General features: G+C 44.0%; 1 protein-coding gene across 1 annotated transcript in view; it reads right to left on the reverse strand.

Moving 5' to 3' along the window:
• Window positions 1–16,458, reverse strand: part of EIF2AK3 (eukaryotic translation initiation factor 2 alpha kinase 3) — an 81,739-nt gene extending 65,281 nt beyond the window's left edge. Inside the window, exons 1-2 of the mRNA XM_049784910.1 lie at window positions 16,145–16,458; window positions 439–568 (exon numbers count right to left, since the gene is read on the reverse strand). Of these exons, the coding sequence (XP_049640867.1) occupies window positions 439–568; window positions 16,145–16,443 (429 nt within the window). The 5' untranslated portion in view covers window positions 16,444–16,458. The remainder of the gene's footprint in view (window positions 1–438; window positions 569–16,144) is intronic.
• Window positions 16,459–20,134: the final 3,676 nt, after the last annotated feature.

A 20,134-nucleotide genomic window follows, 5' to 3' on the forward strand; every position in this document is an offset into this window, starting at 1 on the left:
GAAGCAGTAATATCACACACCTGATTTCAAAGAGAGGGAACTGAGGAAGAGATGGTTATTTAAATGCCCAAAGGAATTACAGAGACCAACAGACTTCCCACCAGATTAATGGGTTTTGAGACTGTCCTACAAGTACAGACTTTCTAATAATGGCGATTGTTCACCCCTAAGTAAGTATTCTTACTTACTAAGAATTCTAAGTATTCAGGGCCGGGCGGTGGCACTAAAGGTAAGGTGCCTGCCTTGCCTGCGCTAGCCTTGGACGGACCGCAGTTCGATCCCCCGGTGTCCCATATGGTCCCCCGAGCCAGGAGCAACTTCTGAGCACATAGCCAGGAGTAACCCCTGAGCGTTACCGGGTGTGGCCCAAAAAAACAAAAAACAAACAAAAAAAAAGAATTCTAAGTATTCTAGTCAGTGTCATTAGGAAATTCTTACCTCTGGTTTGCTTAAGCTGGATGAAACCAAGGAGCCAGATCCCACATCCAAATCCCACTGCTTTTTACCATGGTTCTCAGGATCCAAGGCTGCAATTCGCCCATCCAAAGTGCTGATAATTACTAATGATCTGTAAATTACAAAATTAATAAGACAAAGTATAAGAGAGAGTGAAGATACTGGACATTCATAGTCAAAAGAAAACCAATATCTCCCAGCTCTCTAACCATAGGAGAAAAGGTGGCCCACATCTTTACTATGCTTACATTCTAACCACCACAAGCTCTTAACTAGCTTCTGAGACTATGACAGTAGAAGATTAGGGTAGCAACTAGAGTAGAACAGAAACTATCCTTAGTAGAGTACAATTTAGTAGAGACTATGATACCAACACTTACACCTAGGCAACAGATTGGTTTTGCATCAATTATTCTTTTTCTTTTTCTTTTTTTTTCTTTTTTTTCAGCTTTTGGGTCACACCCAGCAGCGTTCAGGAGTACCTCTTGGCTCTGTGCTCAGAAATCCCTCTTGGCAGGCTCAGGGGACCATATGGGATGCCGGGGATCGAACCCAGGTCAGCTGCATGCAAGACAAATGCCCTACCCACTATGCTATTGCTCCGACCACTGCATCAATTATTCTATCAGAGCATTCTCCTCAGCAGTCAAACCTACAATTTTCCCCAACTTAAAAACCAAGTTATAGAACACAAACTGAATCGTCCCTCTTCCAAATTCCAATCAATTTCTTGGTCCCCTTTGCCACAGAAAACACTGTGAACCAGTTGAGATATATGACTCCAAAATTTCCTTCTCTCAGGCCCCTAAAGCCCACTCTTCTTCTGAGCCACCAAATAACTTACTCTCCCAACAGTACTATGCATAACTAAATGCTACTATTTTGTTTTCTGATTTCTCCATAGTTCTGTTTCTTTGTGTGTGTGTGTGTGTGTGTGTGTGTGTGTGTGTGTGTGTGTGTGTGTGTGTGTGTGTGTGTGTGGTTTTTGGGTCACACTCGGCAGTGCTCAGGGGTTACTCCTGGCTCCAGGCTCAGAAATTGCTCCTGGCAGGCACGGGGGACCATATGGGACGCCGGGATTCGAACCGATGACCTTCTGCATGAAAGGCAAACGCCTTACCTCCATGCTATCTCTCCGGCCCCCATAGTTCTGTTTCTTAAATAACTCTCTACCCACCTGTACTTTTTTCGTGATAGTCTGATCCACTGTCATAACTTAAAACACCATCTATATTCTGGCAATCCCAAAATTTTAATCTCTGGTTCTAAGCCTCTCCTCTGAATTCTACATTTTTTTTGTGGGGACATACCCGGTGATGCTCCAGGGTAGCTCCTGGCTATGCGTTCAGAAATTGCTCCTGGCTCAGGGGACCATATGGGACATCCATGATTGAACCCAGGTCAGTCCTGGGTCAACTGCATGCAAAGCAAACAGTTTACCACTGTGCTCTGACTCTGGCCCATTCCCTGAATTCTACACTTGAATATTTAACTGCTTATCAGATTTAGTCAAACAGGACTTGAAAAAAATCACACATTCAAAAATCTATGCTCCTAATAGATTCTCTCAATTCTTCAAACATATTATGCATGATTTTCCCTCAGATCTTGGCAATTACAGTTCTTATGCAGCTAATAGTTGGCTCTTGAAAAATATTTATTTAGGGGCTGAGCCTAAGCCTGCCTGTCAGGAGCAATTTCTGAGTGCAGAGCCAGGAATAACCCTTGAGCGTCACTGGGTGTGGCCCAAAAACTAAAACAAAACAAAACAAAATAAAACACCACTTTGAAGATTTTTTTCTTTGCATTTTCTTTTTTATATTACACTTTCTTTCATGTCATCTGGGTGATTTCTGAAAACCAGGAGTCCCAAGTGTGGCTCCAAAAACAAATAAAAACAAACAGACCAAACAGAAACCTGCCACACTACAGATTAGTAAATCTAGATAACAAACCAAGAAAAGGAAAAGAATTCAACTTTCCACTACACAAATTACCTTGTTTTCTAAAAAGACCTGTTCATAATTGATAGAAGAGAAACATACTACAAGAAAGAATACGATTTTATGAGGAGTAAAGAAATTCACATATTAAATGTGCCAATAAATAAAAGCAGTGGAATCTAAGTGACAAGCAAAGTTTCCAAGTTTACTCTTTTCTATGGCCATTATAGAAATGTCCATTTTTTCAATTCGATAATCATTAATGCTGTGGACGTCCTGCATCTCAGCAATTCTCGTGGGTCATAGTACTTTCACGAGAGGAAAACGGGTACACGAGAGGACAAATATGAAATATGAAATAATTGAGACCATACAAAATGCATTGTATGAGGACCCACGTCTATGAGACAAGAGACAAACTTTACTTTTCAGCTGATGACATTTTAAGCCCAACTCTGGCATGCAAGGTATTTTCAGGGAAACAAAGGGCAGAGGATGTTAGGAGGGACAACACAATGGTACTGGACCCTAGAATATCGGACCCTAGAATCTACATATCAAATAATTACCCGAAGTAGGTGAGAAAGAGCCCTGCTAGGGGTAAGGCAAAACATGAGAGGGAGGTGTTCTGGTTTGCAAGAGGTTCGCAGCAGCCTCTGGAAAGTAGAATTCGAGAAAGGCAGAAGCTATAGTTTGAGCACATTGAAGCTGAGAGTAGGAAAAAGCAAGTTGCTGGGAACTGGCTTGGCTCAACCTTTGAGTTAAAAATATACTAGCCAGCGGGGAATTTAGCAGTCTTGGTGCTGAAAATTTCTATAAGATTGCAGGATAACTGAGGTCGAATATCTGTAGTTTAGCAAGGGAGGCAAAGCCAAATAAATAAAAGTAAAGAGATATATAAAGTCGCAGCCATGTCAAAAATATAACCAGTAATCCACGCAAGGGTTATGATTGACTTCCACCAACGGGCCTTCTGGCTCAATTGTTTCTTGGGGAAAAATAGGCACTTCACCAGAAAAGCCAGTAGACATCTAGAGTGTGCTATCCTTTTATAATGGAGACATCCCCCGAGCTGCCAGGAGCAATTTCTGAGCATAGAGCAAGGAGTAACCCCTGAGCACTGCCGGGTATGAGGGTATGACCCAAAAAACAACAACAACAACAACAACAACAACAAAAAGGCTAGAGAGATAGTACAGCAGGTAAGGAAGGCACTTGCCTTGCATGTGGCTGACCCTGATTTGATCTCCAACATTCCATATAGTTTCTCCTGAGCACCACCAGTGCAGAGCCAGGACATCACTGGGTGTGGCCCCAAAACAACAACAACAAAATAAACAAAAAGCTTATTTGGGGCCGGAAATATAGCACAGTGGTGTTTGCCCTGCAAGCAGCTGATGCAGGACCTAAGGTGGTTGGTTCGAATCCCGGTGTCCCATATGGTCCCTCGTGCCTGCCAGGAGCTATTTCTGAGCAGATAGCCAGGAGCAACCCCTGAGCACAGCCAGGCATGGCCCAAAAGCCAAAAAAAAAAAAAAAAAAAGCGTAGTAGGTGTTTTTGCTAGTATATACTGAGAAGGTAAAATTCTAGCTCTCATCTTCAAAACAAAGATCCATAATAGTATATACATATGGGCATCTTATGTATATGTAAGAATATATTTTGATAAGCCATTCAGAAGTTCTTTCACTGAAAATCATGACTCAAAAACTAAATCCAGGGGGCTGGGCGGTGGCGCTGGAGGTAAGGTGCCTGCCTTGCCTGCGCTAGCCTAGGACGGACCGCGGTTCGATCCCCCGGCGTCCCATATGGTCCCCCAAGAAGCCAGGAGCAACTTCTGAGCGCATAGCCAGGAGTAACCCCTGAGCGTCACAGGGTGTGGCCCAAAAACAAAAAAAAAAAAAAAAAACAAAAAAAAAAAAACAAAAAAAAACTAAATCCAAACAAAAAGAACCCAAACTCTCCAGATAACAGGAACGCAGGCCACATTTATCTCCCTCTGTCCCCTTTTGAGATTTCTATAACAAGACGAGAAACCCATAGCTGATTAAAAAATCAAAGCAACAGCATTCCCATAACCCGATTCTCCGAAGCTACTCTCAGGGAAGATTCCAATGATTTCCTAACTCCTCCTTTTTCAAGAGTTCTAGTAGCAGCAACTGAAAAGATGGCTGACTCCTCACTCTGGACATTTTCCCCTTGATTTTTACAGGAACAATCCACCATTTCTGCCCAATCTTCCTATTAATCCTATAGCTCTCACTCTCTAGCAAGTAGACCAGGAAATCTGATCGTTGGCCAAAAACCACAACTTCATTGCTATCTGTAGCATAAAAGCCTCAGACATAAAATGTACTTGCAGGTCATCTATCGTCCAAATCTAGCTTTGTATTTCAGCAGGACGTGCTTGTTACTGCATTCAGTAAACCTCTCTCATCTCTTGCCAGCTACCCTACTACTGTTTATTTAAATCAGATAGATATAAGCTCAACCCTTTTTCTCAGACTAAACATCTGAACTGTAGTGATTATTCAGTTCTATTCCTGAAGCTTTTAAATCTCCTTCATTCCACTGCCCTAGATTCTCCTGTTTCATCATTTGAAAACCTTTGAGGGGTGGGGACAGAGCATGGCACAGAGGGTAAGGCATTTGCCTTGCATTAAGCCAACACGAGTTGGATCCCTGTGCCATATCCCCTGCCAAGAATGACCCCTGAGTGCAGAGCCAGAAGTACTCTGAGCACCACTGGGTGTGACCCAAACAAAACAAAACAAAAATCTTCCTAGCATATGTTCCTGTTCTAGATCTCTTTATCCTAGATTCTCCCAACACTTTTGTGTTGATCAGAGACTTGATAAACTTCAGAAGTTATTTGTGCCTATTGTACTTAAGCCTTTCCTAATACAGCATAACCCCCATAACACATACACACACTTTACCTTTTATACCAAGTTCCTTCACTATTTGTTTCATATATAAAAAATATTTCATTTGAACTTCTAATGAATTCCCTCTTTGGGGGGGTGGGTTTGGGTCATCTGGCAGAGCTCAGGGGTTCCTCCTGGCTCTCAGAACCTCTGAGTAGGAGGTAAGGTGTTTGCCTTTCATGCAGAAGGACGGTGGTTAGAATCCCAGCATCCCATATGGTCCCCTGTGCCTGCCAGGGACGATTTCTGAGCATAAAGCCAGGAGTAACCCAAAAAACAAAAAAACAAAACAAAAAACAAACAAAACAAAAACAAAAACAAGAAATTGCTCCTGGTAGGCTCGGGAGACCATATGGGATGCCAGGATTCGAACCACCATCCTTCTGCATGCAAGGAAATGCCCTACTGCCATGCTATCTCTCCGACCCCGAATTCCCTCATTTTAATTTCTTTATTTTGGTTCTGGTTTGGGGGCTACATCCAACTGTGCTAAAGGATCTCTCCTGGTGATGCTCAGGTGCTGGTAGTGTATAAGTCTAAGACAAGCACTTTACCCACTCTATCATCTCTCTGGCCCCTCCTTCATTTTAGAGGTACTACATAAGTACCAATAAAACATTCAAATTTCAGAAAAGAAGCTGAAATTATATTAGCTATCTTTCTCATTCAAAGTCATGAAACTTAACTTTGAAATCAGCACTCTCAAGACGGAAAGAGAATACAATAGGCAAAACACTTGCTTTGCACATGACAGGAGTAAGCCAAGGAAGGAAGGAAAGGAGGGAGGGAGGGAGGGAGGGAGGGAGGGAGGGAGGGAGGGAGGGAGGGAGGGAGGGAGGGAGGGAGGAAGGAAGGAAGGAAGGAAGGAAGGAAGGAAGGAAGGAAGGAAGGAAGGAAGGAAGGAAGGAAGGAAGGAAGGAAGGAAGGAAGAAAGAAAGAAAGAAAGAAAGAAAGAAAGAAAGAAAGAAAGAAAGAAAGAAAGAAAGAAAGAAAGAAAGAAAGAAAGAAATCAGCAATTACCTCCTTGAATGTTCAACTTCCATTAGATTATTTTTATTTACTTAATTTGTGTTTTTTTTTTTTTAGCCATACTCTGAGCAGGCTCCTGGCAGGCTCTGGGAACTATATGGGATGCAGAAGATCAAACTCACTGTACTATTGCTTGGCCCTTTCCATTAAGGTTATTTAAAATACTAAGAATCTCCCAGATCTCCATTTCACCTTGGCAAATCCACAGGGTTCCAAAAGCTCTGGATTAGGAACCACCAATTTTGCCCATAGTCCAGGCTTTCTGTGCCTTTGCTCACATTACCCCTGCTACCTAGATGATTCTTGATGCTTCACATACAAGGATTTATTTCTTGACATTTCCATCCTAGGCATTCATATTAATCTTAGGTCACTTATTGTCCATTTTTATAAAGTTAACTTTTTTTCCTCATATTTTTGGGTGACACCCAGCAGCATTCAGGGGTTACTCCTGGCTCTGTGCTCAGAAATTGCTCCTGGCAGGCTCGGGGGACCATATGGGATCTGGGGATTGAACCAGGGTTGGTCCTGGTTTAGTTTAGCTGTGTGCAAGGCAAAATGCCTTTCCATTGAGCTATCGCTCAGGCCTATAAAGTTAAATCTTTAATTCCAGCATCACTCTCTGTCAGACTAGAAACTCAAGCCAAACCTAGTGGCCCATTTATCATATCCAATAATAGGTAACATCTAATGAAACACAATAAATGTTGCTGAATGGTAAATTTTTTCAAAATAGACATTAATAGTCACATATAAGAGAAACAAAAACAGAGGCTGAGAAAGATGTGAAAGTTATTTGCCTAAAGGCATGCACCAAATAAGAAGTTTCAGACAAATTTTGAAGCATGAATTTAGGTTGTCAACATTAATCTCAATGGTAAATTTGCATAAATGGACACTCTGTATTATACCATAATGTACAGCTTCCAGAAATCTCATCAGACTGTCATAAATCACCTTTATATTATCTCATGCCACAGAGACTTGCATATATCACAAAGAACAAGAACAACCCATGGATTTGGGGAGAAAGAAATTCTCATTTACTGCTGGTGGGTCTGAGTGTTGTTGGAATACTGTATGACCAAAATTTAACTATCAACATTGGGGGGGCACACCTGGTGATGCTCAAGAGTTAACTCCTGGCTCTCTGCTCAGTAATCATTCTTTTTTTTGTTTGTTTGTTTTTTGTTTTTTGGCTTTTGGGCCACACCCGTTTGACGCTCAGGGGTTACTCCTGGCTATGCACTCAGAAATTGCCCCTGGCTTGGGGGGACCATATGGGACACCGGGGGATTGAACTGCGGTCCGTCCTACGCTAGCGCTTGCAAGGCAGACACCTTACCTCTAGCGCCACCTTCCCGGCCCCTCAGTAATCATTCTTGACAAGCAAAGGGGGCCAACCTGAACCCAGATGTCTCGCTTCAGCCCCTCAACAACTAATGTAATGCTGTATTTTAAAAAAATAAAGAAAAGGAGGCATTCGGAGACCATACAGTGGTAGGGCATTTGCCTTGCTCACTGCCGACCCAGGATGAATGGTGGTTCGATTTACAGCATCCCATATGGTCCCCCGAGCCTGCCTGTTAGGAGCAATTTCTGAGTGTAGAGCCAGGAGTGACCCAGAGTGCCAGAATGCCATCGGGTGTGACCCAAAAATTAAAAAAAAATAAAAAGGGAAAGGGAAAGGAGGGACCGGAGACCGGAGAGATAGCACAGCGTTAGGGCATTTGCCTTGCATGCAGCAGAACGGTGGTTCGAATCCCAGCATCCCATGTGGTCCCTCGAGCCTGCCAGAATAATTTCTGAGTGCAGAGCCTGGATTAACTCCTGAGTGCAGCCAGGTGTGACCCCCCCCCCCCCAAAAAAAAAGAAGGGAAAAAAGGGGAAAAGAAAAAAAGACACCTTAATAAAACAGAGCCTTATATCTTTAAAAAAAATTGCTTGTTCTGATTTAAATCACCCAGATTACCTGCCTATTTACATATAGTTCAGTTGATCAGACTGGGTAGAGATGCAGCTCAGTGCTTCCCCTGGGTGAGTTCTGGGTAGATACTCCCATTTCCCCACACACACATACAAAGAAAGACTTGGCAGTCTAATATGTATGTGCTGAACTGCTTTCTACAGAAGTTGCAAAGGAATCCTCCTGCCTGTGTGATGACAGAATGTCATATCAACAATTTCTACAATGAAATCAGTATAATAGTTTTTGCTTACTTTTACATTATATTGCTTGGGGAGCCATACCCAGCTATACTCTCAGCTTACTCCTGGATCTGCATTCAGGGATCCTTTCTGGCAGTACTTGAGGACTATGTGGTGTGCCAGAGATAGAACCTGGGTTAGCCACACAAAGCAAGAACCTTACCACTGTGCTGTACTATCTCCAGCCTCGATTATTGATTTTGCTTGTTTGTTTGTATATGAGTCACACCCAGCCATACCCAGGGGTTACACCTGGCTCTACACTCAGGAATTACTCCTGGCAGTGCTTGGAAGACCCTATAGGATGCCAAGGATCAAACTTAAGTCTGACACATGCAAAGTAAGCACTTTACCACTGTACTATCTCTCTAGCCCCAACTATTGATTTTTTAAATTGTACATTTCTTTTCTTAAGGAAAAAAATTTCACAAATTTAAATTTTTTGATTGGTCTAACTTTGCTTAAAAGGAAAAAAGTTGGGGATAGTGGGAGTGAAGTAGGAGAGAGAGAGAGAGAGAGAGAGAGAGACAGACAGACAGACAGACAGACAGACAGAGACAGAGAGACAGAGAGAGACAGAGAGACAGAGAGACAGAAACAGAGAGACAGAGACAGAGACAGAGAGAGAAGAAAACTCTGCCACAGAGGGCAATTGAGGAATTTGGTGGTAGAAAATAAATACTGGTAAAGAGATGGGTGTTGGAACTTCGTAGATAAAAACTCTACAATCAACATCTTTGTACCTCTGTATCTCATGGTGACTTACTTAAAAAAAATTTTTTTTACTTGATTTAAATTTGGTTTTTTGTTTTGTTTTGTTTTGGGTTTTTTTGGGTTACACCCAGCAGTGTTCAGGGGTTTCTCCTGGCTCTGCACTCAGAAATTACTCCTGGCAGACTCAGGGAACCCTATGAGAAGATGCCTGGAATCAAACCCAGGTTAGCCAAGTGCAAGGCAAAATCACTACCCGCTATGCTATTGCTCCAGACCCAAAATCTGTTTATTTTTATGTGGAGAAGATTTCTTTAACTAAACATGTTTTCATTCAAGGAAGCATATGCCTTCATTTAAAACATAACTTAGAACTAACTAGACTTTACTCTTTAGCCCTCACCTACTAAGTAAATCTGCAAATAAAAACCTTTATTTGAACATATCACGAGATTGGCCATACCCAAGTCAAAATAAATATGTAAAAATTAACTATACTTACAGAGTTATATCGACTTTTAAAAAATTGTCTAGGGTCAAGAAAAACAGTAGAGCAAGTAAGTAAGGCACTTCCCTTGCATGCAGCCAACCTGGGTTTGATCCCATGCACTGCATACGGTTCCCACTTTGTGTTAAGAATAATCCCTGAGCACAGAGCCAGAAATCAACTCTGGGCATCATCTGACATGCCAAGAAACTAAGAAATAAATATGAATGGAGGGCCAGAGCCATAGAACAGCAGCAGGGCGTTTGCCTCGCACGCAGCCAACCCGGGATGAACCCACATTCAATTCCCAACATCCCATATGGTCCGGAGCCTGCCAATAGTGATTTCTGAACCCAGTGCCAGGAATAACCCCTGAGCACTGCTGAGTGTGGCCCCAAAACAAAACAACAACAAAAGAGAACTATGAATGTGAAAATCTGAGGGAAACCAGACCTCTATACCACTGATTCACACTAATTTATGGAAAAATTATAGAAATGAAGAGTAATTAAATATTCTTGCATTAAATATTTTCATGTTAATCTCTCTTCTCTCTCTCTTTTGTATATTTGCCACACCCAACAGTGCTCAGGGCTTAAGTGGGGCTCAGCACTGAGGGATCACTCCTGCAGGGCTCAGGGGAACGTGTGGGGGGCCAGGATAAAAGAAAGGCAAGCACGTTACCTGGTCTACTATCAATCAGGCCATCGTATTTTCTCATTTTTTAAGTCATTTTACATAATACAAATTAAAGAAGCCTCATAGATTAATGTCATATGCAGTAACACTTTTGTTAGCCGGCAATAAAGGTAAAGGAAGAAGGAGTGTTTCCTTATAAATTAGTGTAAGAGTTGAACTAAAACAAGTCCTTTTCATCTTCTTAGGTGGCCAGATGCACCAATGGGAAGATGTACAGCCCATCATAAGTAACACTTAAAGTTTACAAGTGTTGAGTCAAATAACTGGTAACTCAATGGAAATTAAACAGAACAGAAGAAGAGATTATGAATTTCTTCCCAACTTTCTGCAGTGTCCATTCCATTCAAATTTCTAGTAGGTGTAAAGTTTAACAAAAGAACTGACAAGATGGGGCGGAGAGATAGCATGGAGGTAAGGTGTTTGCCTTTCATGCAGAAGGTCATTGGTTCAAATCCTGGCATCCCAGATGGTCCCCCGAGCCTGCCAGGAGCGATTTCTGAGCATGGAGCCAGGAGTAACCCCTGAGCGGCGCTGCTGGGTGTGACCCAAGCCCCCCCCACACACACACACAAAATTGGCAAGACTACCAGGAAAACAAGTTTTAGTTACTTTTGCTGTTTGCTTTTGTTTGTGGGCCACACCTGGCAGTACTTAGGGCTTACTCCTGACTCTGCTAGGCATCACTTTTGGCGGTGCTCAGGAGACCATAAAGGGTACAAGGAATTGAAACCGGTTACATGCAAGGCGAGTGTCCTACCTGCTGGATTATTGCTCTGGTCCCAGTTTTAATTACTTTTTAAAGAAAAAATAGTTTTATTCACTCAGACACTTGAGATGCTGGCTGTTTAGAATAAAACCAATAAATACTTTGTGAAGGAGGAAAACAATGAATTAGTGAGGTCCACATTGCTTCTCCAGAATCAAAGAACAATAGGCAAAAACAGGCCTCTTCATTCCCCACCTCCCTCTTTTTAAATTTTACAAGTGCCATAGCTCTTTACAGCTGTTGGTAATAAACGCTTGGTTAATTCAGATCTGTTCCCCTAATCACCCTCCTTGAAACAAACAGGATATCAGTCTATTATTATGGACCTGATGGTTTCTGGTCTTCTACTTCTTAAAAAAAGCATTTAAAGGTTTTGAAGGGTTTTCATTTCTTCTCTTGTTGACACTAAATCAATTTACTTACCCAAGGTTTTAAAAAACTCTCACACTATCTTAAGATGCTAGGCAAAATGCTCCTATTTTCACTAATTTTGGCGGGGAGAGCTCAGGAGACCTGGGGTCCCACCTGCAATTTTTGACAAACCAGGCCGGCTGTTCAATGCGAAGGTACAAGGACACTGTGCTGCTCTAGCCCTGCACAGCCAGGTATTAGCCAGGCCAGTCCTGCAGTGTTGGGGGTTCCAACAATGTACCCTACAATGCTTGAGCAACCATATGGTGTCAGAAATCAAACCATAGTCAGTTGCATGCTAAACTTGTGTCCTAACCACTGTACACAGCCTCTATTTTCACTATTCTTATTCCTCCTTGTGGACATCTCCAATCCCTTCACTTTCACTCCTCTTCAATTCCTTTTTAATGTTTTTGTTGGTTTGTTTTGTCTTTGCATCAAACCTGGCAGTGCTCAGATGTTCCTCTCCTGGCTTTGCACTCAGGAATCACTCCTAGAGGGATAGGGACCACATGGGATGCTGGAGATCAAACCTAGGTCAGTCACATGCAAGGGAAGTACCTTACCAACTATACTCTCCGTGTCCCCCTCTTCTATTCCTTTTCAATGTCTACAATCTCCTTCTTTGAGGGCCTAAGATCTGGGATCCTGGATCCAGGGTGCCTACATTTGCCTCCTGTCAGGTTTAGCACGGAAGGAAGGAAGCTGTGGAGCTGAAAGGGATGAATCCTTAACATCTAACAATCTAAGTATTCTCTGCTATTACACTTGAATTATTTTTTGTTATTTGGGTTTTGTATGTTTTTGTTTTCACTTTGAGGCCACACCTGGTTGTGCTCAGGATTTACTCCTGGTGGGACTCGGGAGACCATATGAGATGCCAGGGATCAGAGCTACATTGGCTACATACAAGCCAAATGCCCTACAAGATGCACTCACTATCACTCCGGCCCATATTTCACTTGTCCTCTAAGTGTGCTCATCACTGATCCTTCCTTTCCCTCCATCCTCACCCTAGTTTTCCAACAGTCAGCTTTACTGGGTCTTCTGCTGGCCCGTCTTCTCTAAGAGGCATTTCCTGAGGTCTGGTCATGAGCCTTCTTTTGCTCAAAGCTCCACCTATTCACCCTAACTTCTTGCTGTTCCCATCATTTCCACCTGATTACCAAACCTCTCCCTCTGATGTGTGCCCAAACCTCCAATTCACCATGTCCAACTCCAAATCCCTTACCTTATCTTCCACATCCCCCTAAATCTCTCAATGTTCCATGCTTGCAATCACCAGTTTCAACCTTTAGATGGAGGAGGAGGAATCAATAGATTTTCCATGAATCAAGAATCTTTCTCAAATCACCTGACTCTGTTCTACATCAACTAAACAATAAAGCTCTCATTTGCACTCCTTCTGATATCCTTATCTTATCGTGGTATTATTAGAGAAGTATTTCTGTTTTTACCCTTCCTTTGTTGCTTTCTTCTATACCGAACAGTGCTCAGTGTTTACTCCTGGTGCTATGTTCCTTAATGACACCTGGCAGTGCTCAGGGGAACATATTCAGTGTCAGTCTTAGGGATCAAACCCAAATTGGCTACCTGCAAGGAAAGCACCTTACCTGCCATAATCTCTCTCAGGCCCCGAAACATCTTTCTTAAGCAAAGACCATTCATTCCTGGCATTTAATGTACTCTAACACAACCTCTCTAGAGCTATAATGTTCATATATTTCACATGTGATCTTGTGAAAATGCAAACAATCACTCAATGGTTATAAAGTGATGGCTGATTTTGCATTTCTACCACGTTCTCAGGTGATAGGGAACATGGTAAAAATGTTAAGGTGAGAGGGGCTAGAGAGATAGTACAAAAGGGGTGAGACGCTTGCATTTAACTGACCCTGGGTTGATCCTCTACAACCCTTATAGTTTCCGAGTGATCCTTGGATCACTACTAAGTCCTAAGAACCAATGGTTCTCAAAAAGGGGAACACACACACACATACAATAAGGCTCTAAGCTGCTCTTCTAATTTCTTCTCCTATACAGTCCTATCCAGCCACAGGTCAACATTTGATAAGCACACATGTATAATAATCCCTACACAGTTAAACACCTGTATCTCTCATACTCACAGGTCATTGCACACACACACTTTCCCTAAAAAAGTTTTTGTGCCACTTCTGTTTTCTCAAGTCCAGTATATCTCTCACAATGTCACCAACTTCTCAGGAACCACTCAGCCTTATCTTACCTTCTTGTTTTCTTCACCCCAACCACTGAATACCACAAAAACCTTCAGGGGGAAGAAGTTGTTTTGTTTTGTTTTGTTTTCCCATGGTATCAGGGTTGAACACACATGCAAGACAGTACTTTACCACTAAGCCAATTCCCTGTCCCTACAAAAACCTTGTAACACCAATGACACCTAATTTGCACAACTTCTGCTCTACTCTGAATCTCATGGAATCCTCTCAGTGTTAGATTATCTGTTCCTCCAGGAAAACTGGAACTATCGACCTATCCTACATATCGGACTTCTGGGGATGTGACTGTCAGCACTAACAGCTGCATGAATTTGTACTTGTCAGCAAAAAAAAAAAAAAAAAATCTTACCTCCAGGAAAACCAGCAAAAACAAACAAAAATATTGATCAAATACTTGCCACTTAGGAAAAAGAAGCTACACACAAGGGGCTGGAGCAGTGGGTAGGACACTTGTATTGCCCACATGGTTTCAATCCCCAGCCTCCCATATGGTCCCCGGCAGCCTTAGGAATGATTCCAGGAGTGATTCCAGAGCCAGAGCCAGGAGTAAACCCTGAGCACTTATGGGAGTGGCCCAAACACCAAAGAAATGAAAAAGAATCTACACACAATTTTTTTGGTTTGTTTTTGGGCCACACCCGGTGACGCTCAGGGATTATTCCTGGCTCAGCGCTCAGAAATTACTCCTGGCTTGGGGGACCATATAGGATGCTGGGGGATTGAACAGCGGTCTGTCCTAAGTCAGTGCGTGCAAGGCAAACGTCCTACTACTTGCATCACCGCCCTGGCCCCTACACACAAATATTTGAGAATGCGTGAAAAATTGTGCCTTGACAATTTTAGAACTTAGGGTTCTAGGTATAGAGATCAGAATTCTGATGTTCAAACAAAACTTAAATCTAGGACCAAGTGAGATAATACAGGGGGTAAGGCCCGTCCTTGCCTTGTGTGGATTTAATCCTGACTCAATCCCAGACGTAGACTATAGTCCCCCAAAAATCATCAGCAGTGACCCCTGGGCACAAAGCACTGCTGGGTGTGAGCTCAAAACCAAATAAATCTAATTTATGATCTACTAAGTTATTTTTTTTATCTACTAACTTCTACATTGTAAATTTTCAATACTTTCCGGTTTAGACTGTTCTTCCAGATTTAGTTTACCCACAGCTCCCTTTATCCATTACATGGGGCATCACTTCTTCAGGAGTGTGTTAAGATGAACTGTCTGCACAATATTTCATCATTACAATGCCCTACATTTGGGTCCAGTCTTGGAAAAGGGCTTTAAAAGATAGTTAAGGTGTCATTTAAGGACTCTTATGCAACTAAGACAAACCTAAATTAAAAATTCATATAATAAATCCTACAAATAACTGACACATTGCTCTTTAAGTCTGGTGTTCAAAAATTATCTGATTGGGGCCACAGATAATAGTACAGCAAGTAGGGTGTTTGCCTTACATGAGACAGGCCCGGGTTCGAGCCCAGACATCCCATATGTTCCCCCAAAAACCTCACTAGGAGTGAAACCCTGAGTACAGAGCCAGAAGTGCCCTGAAACAAATAAAAAACAAAACAAAACAAAACAAAACAAAACAGAATGATCTGGAGTGCCTGTCAAACTTTCCAAGTCCAGATTCGGAGGCAGAGATAGTCAGTTAACCAGGGTGGGGCCTGCCAACTGTGCGAGTTGCCCGTGCATGCCCCTATTCCTGAAGCCAGTATTAGGCAGAGCTCAGTCAGTGAGAGATACTCTATGTCACTGACTCCAGACCACTACGAGGTTTTGCTCAAGGGAATGCAAGAGCGTGCAGAAAAATCTTTGTAAAGTCCTTGCCCCCCAACAGCTGTTACACTGGCAGAGAGATTTATGGTAGGACGATTTATGAGAACAATTAAATGGGGGTGTGTATGGGGGGACACGCTGATTTCCTCGGGGCTCGAATGAAGCTTTTGAAATGGAAGAAAGCATTGAATCAAAAAAACAATGAAAAGAGGGAAAGTGACTTTTCTTTGCCACCTCTGCACTCCATCCTCCAAGCAGACCCCAGACACCTGTGAGGGATGCTGCAGCTTTGTGGGGTTCAGGAGCCCAGCGAAGCTCGGGGGATGGAAAGGAGGACCTCGTGCAATCAACCAGCCAGAGGCCGCAGAGATCGGGGAGACCTGGGGAACCCCCAATGCTCTTCCCAGCGTGCACAAACCCCTCTGAGTCCGGGGGTTCAGCCTCCCCGCGCTCACCCACCTGCCGCGTGGCCGCAGCTCGGCCTCGTCTTGGGGCTGCGGGTCCTGCTCGGCGCCCGGTGCAGCCGGCAAGGCCTCGGCGTCCTCCACGGTCACCTCGGCCGCCGTCGTCACGGCCGCAGCATTGGCCGAGGTGGGGGCGGCCGCAGCCCCCAGCCCGAAAGCCGCCTCGGCTCGGGGGGGCAGGAGCTCGGAGGCGCGCCTGGCGGCCGCGATCGTCCCCAGGAGCCCCAGCAGCAGCAGCAGCAGCAACCGCAGCAGAGCCCGCGCGAGCGGCCCGGCGCGGCTGGCGCGCTCCATCAGCGGCCCGCCGCCCTGCGAGCGCGCATGGAGGTGTGTGCACAGCTGCCGGCGCCCGCTTCTCCCCGTCTCCACCCTCGGTGGTGCCTTCGACCAGACCCCGGCGCTTCCCCGATGGCTGCACTTCCCCGGGCCACGTCTTAACTCAGCCCGGCCTCCACCAAAGCCACCCGAAGTGACAGTCTCTCATCGGACATCGCCCATTTAGCAAACTTTCCGCGCCTCTGCTTTCCGATTGGCTGCCGGCGCTGCCACTCTTCCGACCCGGGCTGTTTCGATTGGATGACAAGAGCCTGCTCAGGTTGTCAACAGAAAACGAACCAATCAAATCGTAGCATGGCGCCCAGAGGTCCCCGCCTTCTTCCGCATTGGATGACCAATCAGAAATGTTCCTCTCTGGTTGTGTTTTCTGATTGGTCAGTTTCGGAGTTCCGGGACAAAAAAAAATCTTTATCCCGGGTAGATGGGTCGTGGCGGAAGTTGGCTTCGCCACCTTAGGCGAGGCGCTTAGAGAAAGCGTGCAGTTCATTGGTGGAGACGAATGCCACTCAAAATGCTTTCCTAGAGCTGCTTCGGGATTGGTTGGAAGCGGCCCTGACTACGTGGCTGATTCTCACTGAGAAGATGGAGACAGTCCCATGTGGAAAGGGAAAGAGTGGGAGGCGAGTCCCTGGTGGCGGGGAGGAGGCCTTGTTCTTAAAGGGACTGGTGTGTTTGGAAAGGCACCAAAGAAGCGTGCTGGGGGGAAAGTTTCCGCCTTATAAGACTTAGGTGCGGGGGCCGGAGAGATAGCATGGATAGGGCGTTTGTTTGCCTTGCAATGCAGAAGGTCGGTGGTTCGAATCCCGGGATCCCACATGGTCCCCCGAGCCTGCCGGGAGCAATTTCTGAGCATAGAGCCAGGAGTAACCCCTGAGCGCTGTCGGGTGTGGCCCCAAAACAAAAAGCAAAAAGAAACATAGGTGCGGTTCCTAGTCCTGGAAGGGGGTAAGGCGGGTTGAGGAATTCTGAGCATCACTACCTTGGTGCTCGAGAAGCTAGAATCTGCAGATCATCCCGACGACCTGACACGCCCCCTCTTCCCCAAAGGGAAGGAAATAGCGCCCTTACGTAATTTGTCGAAGGTCACACAATTATTTACAGACCATGACTTTTGTTTTTGTTTTTGTTGTTGTTTTTGGGTCACACCCAGCAACGCTCAGGGGTTCCTCCTGGCTCTGTGCTCAGAAATCGCTCCTGGCAGACTGGGGGACCATATGGGATGCTGGAAATTGAACCCAGGTTCGTCCTGAGAATGGCTGTGAGCAAATCTAAAGCCCTACCGCCGTGCTATCTCTCCAGCCTCTGTATACAATTTTAGGCAGTGGTTTGGGGGATTACACCTAGAAGCAGGGGTTGAGGAGGTTGTTATTACCAGATTTGTGCTTAGGAGTTGCTTCCATGAGTCCACATAGTGCTGGGGATTTAATGGGTCATTTGCAGGCCTGACCATGCATATCCTTTTTATTATATTTAATTTTGGGCCACACCTGGAGATGCTCAGGCTTACTCCTGGCTCTGCACTCAGGAATTAAGTCTAGCAGGGGAATGCCAGAGATCAAAGCCAGGTAGGCATCATGCAAGGCATGTGGCCTGATCCCTAACTCCAGTCACCCGTGTATATCTTTGGTGAGATATCTGTTCAGACATTTTGCCCATTCTTTGAGCTCTTAATTTTCATATTGCTGAGTTTTAGGAGTTCTTTTATATATCTTGAATAACATTTCTTCCTCGGATATCTGTTTTGCAAATATTTTCTGAATATGGTAAAGTTGATTTTATGCAAAGAGTACTAGAGAGAGAGATTTTATAGTCACACAGAGGCATATTTGTGTCCCTCTCTCAACATGATAGTCCCAATGAAAAAGGAGAATAAGAAGAGAAACTTTGTCAGACTAGAGAGATGGTACAGTGGGCAGGATATTTGCCTTGCATGGGGCTGATCCTGATTCAATTCTCAGCACCACATAAAATCCCTGTAGCACCCCCAGGAGTAATTCCTATGTGCAAAGCCAGGATATGCCCTAAGCATTTGTGGTGTGGCTCCAAAACAAAACAAAACTATTTTCTCAAGAGACTTTCTTACAGAGGATCAATGCTAGTGTCAGATGATCATATGTCCCATACCAGTCAGCTGAATTGAGGAACCACTTGGAAGGAGAAGTTTCAGCCACTGACACAGTAATGAGAGGACAGTCTGAGACTCTTCCCATTAACAATTCAGTTCTGCTTGTTATTTCACAGGTGTCTCAGTAACCCAAAACTGACCATGGTCTTCCCAAATCACATTCTACATTGCTTTTTTAGGAAACCTGCCCTTTAATGTACCTGAAGACTCAGGACCAGAGAGATTACAAATGCTTGCCTTGCTTATAGTCAACTTCAGTTGAATTCTTTTACCTAGAGTAAAGCTAGGAAATAACTACTGAGCACTGAAAGATGGGGTCCTAGCCTCTCCTGAGTCCCCACCTCAAACAATTCTTGGAGCCAGGACAATAGTACAGTGGATAAGGTGTTTGCCTTGGGGCCGGCGAGGTGGCGCTAGAGGTAAGGTGTCTGCCTTGCAAGTGCTAGCCAAGGAAGGACCACAGTTCGATCCCCCGGCGTCCCATATGGTCCCCCCCAAGTCAGGGGCAACTTCTGAGCGCTTAACCAGGAGTAACCCCTAAACATCAAACGGGTGTGGCCCAAAAAACAAAAACAAAAAAAAGGTGTTTGCCTTGCTTGCAGCCCACCCAAGTTTGATCCCCAGCACTCCATAGGGTCCTCCAAGCCCAGCAAGAGCAATCCCTGAGCACAGAGTCAGGAGTAAGCCCTGAGCACCTCTACTTATGGTCACCCCCCAAAAAAAATTCTTTAGAGCAGTGGTACTCAAACTATGGCCCACGTGCCACATATTGTATTTGTATCTGTTTTGTTTCTTCATTGCAAAATAAGATATATGCAGTGTGCATAAGAATTCGTTCATAAGTTTTGTTTTTACTATAGTCAGACCCTCCAATGGTCTGAGGGACAGTGAAATGGCCCCCTGTTTAAAAAGTTTGAGGACCCCTGCTTTAGAGGATTAACTATCAGTGCAGTTTGTTTATTGTGAACTGAACAGAGATTGAATTATCTGAGTATTGTTGTATTTGAGAATATGAATTTGGTTTCCTTGTCTAGTCTCATGAGTTTCTCTAATAATAAGAGAATGAAAGAACATTACTGATCACATGATGATTAAGACAGGCATATTCAGGGTAGGTTTTTTGTTTGTTTGTTTGTTTGTTTGTTTTTCATTTGTATTTTTTTCCCAAAAAACTACTGGTGCCCCAGCCTTATGTTCAGGGATTGCTCCTAGCAGTGCTCAGGAATCATATGACTATTGGGAATCAAATCAGGTCAGACACTTGCAAGGCTATCTGCTGTAGTATTACTTTGACTCTTAAGGAAAAAATCTATCTTTTGGTCAGAGAAAGTTATAGACAGGAGGGCCTGCCCTACCACAGACAACTTTAAAAATTGTCTGCACCAGGTAATATAGTCAAGTTATTTTTAATCTCTCACACATGAGTGGTAGTCAGGCAAATAGAGAGTGGAAGTGGCTAAGAGTTGGTAAGAGTAGCATAAAAGAGCGAAGGTCTGGCAACTTTCTCTTTGACCCCTGCGCTAT

This window comes from Suncus etruscus, chromosome 12 (assembly GCF_024139225.1).
Source record: "Suncus etruscus isolate mSunEtr1 chromosome 12, mSunEtr1.pri.cur, whole genome shotgun sequence".
In the NCBI taxonomy this organism is placed as follows: domain Eukaryota; kingdom Metazoa; phylum Chordata; class Mammalia; order Eulipotyphla; family Soricidae; genus Suncus; species Suncus etruscus.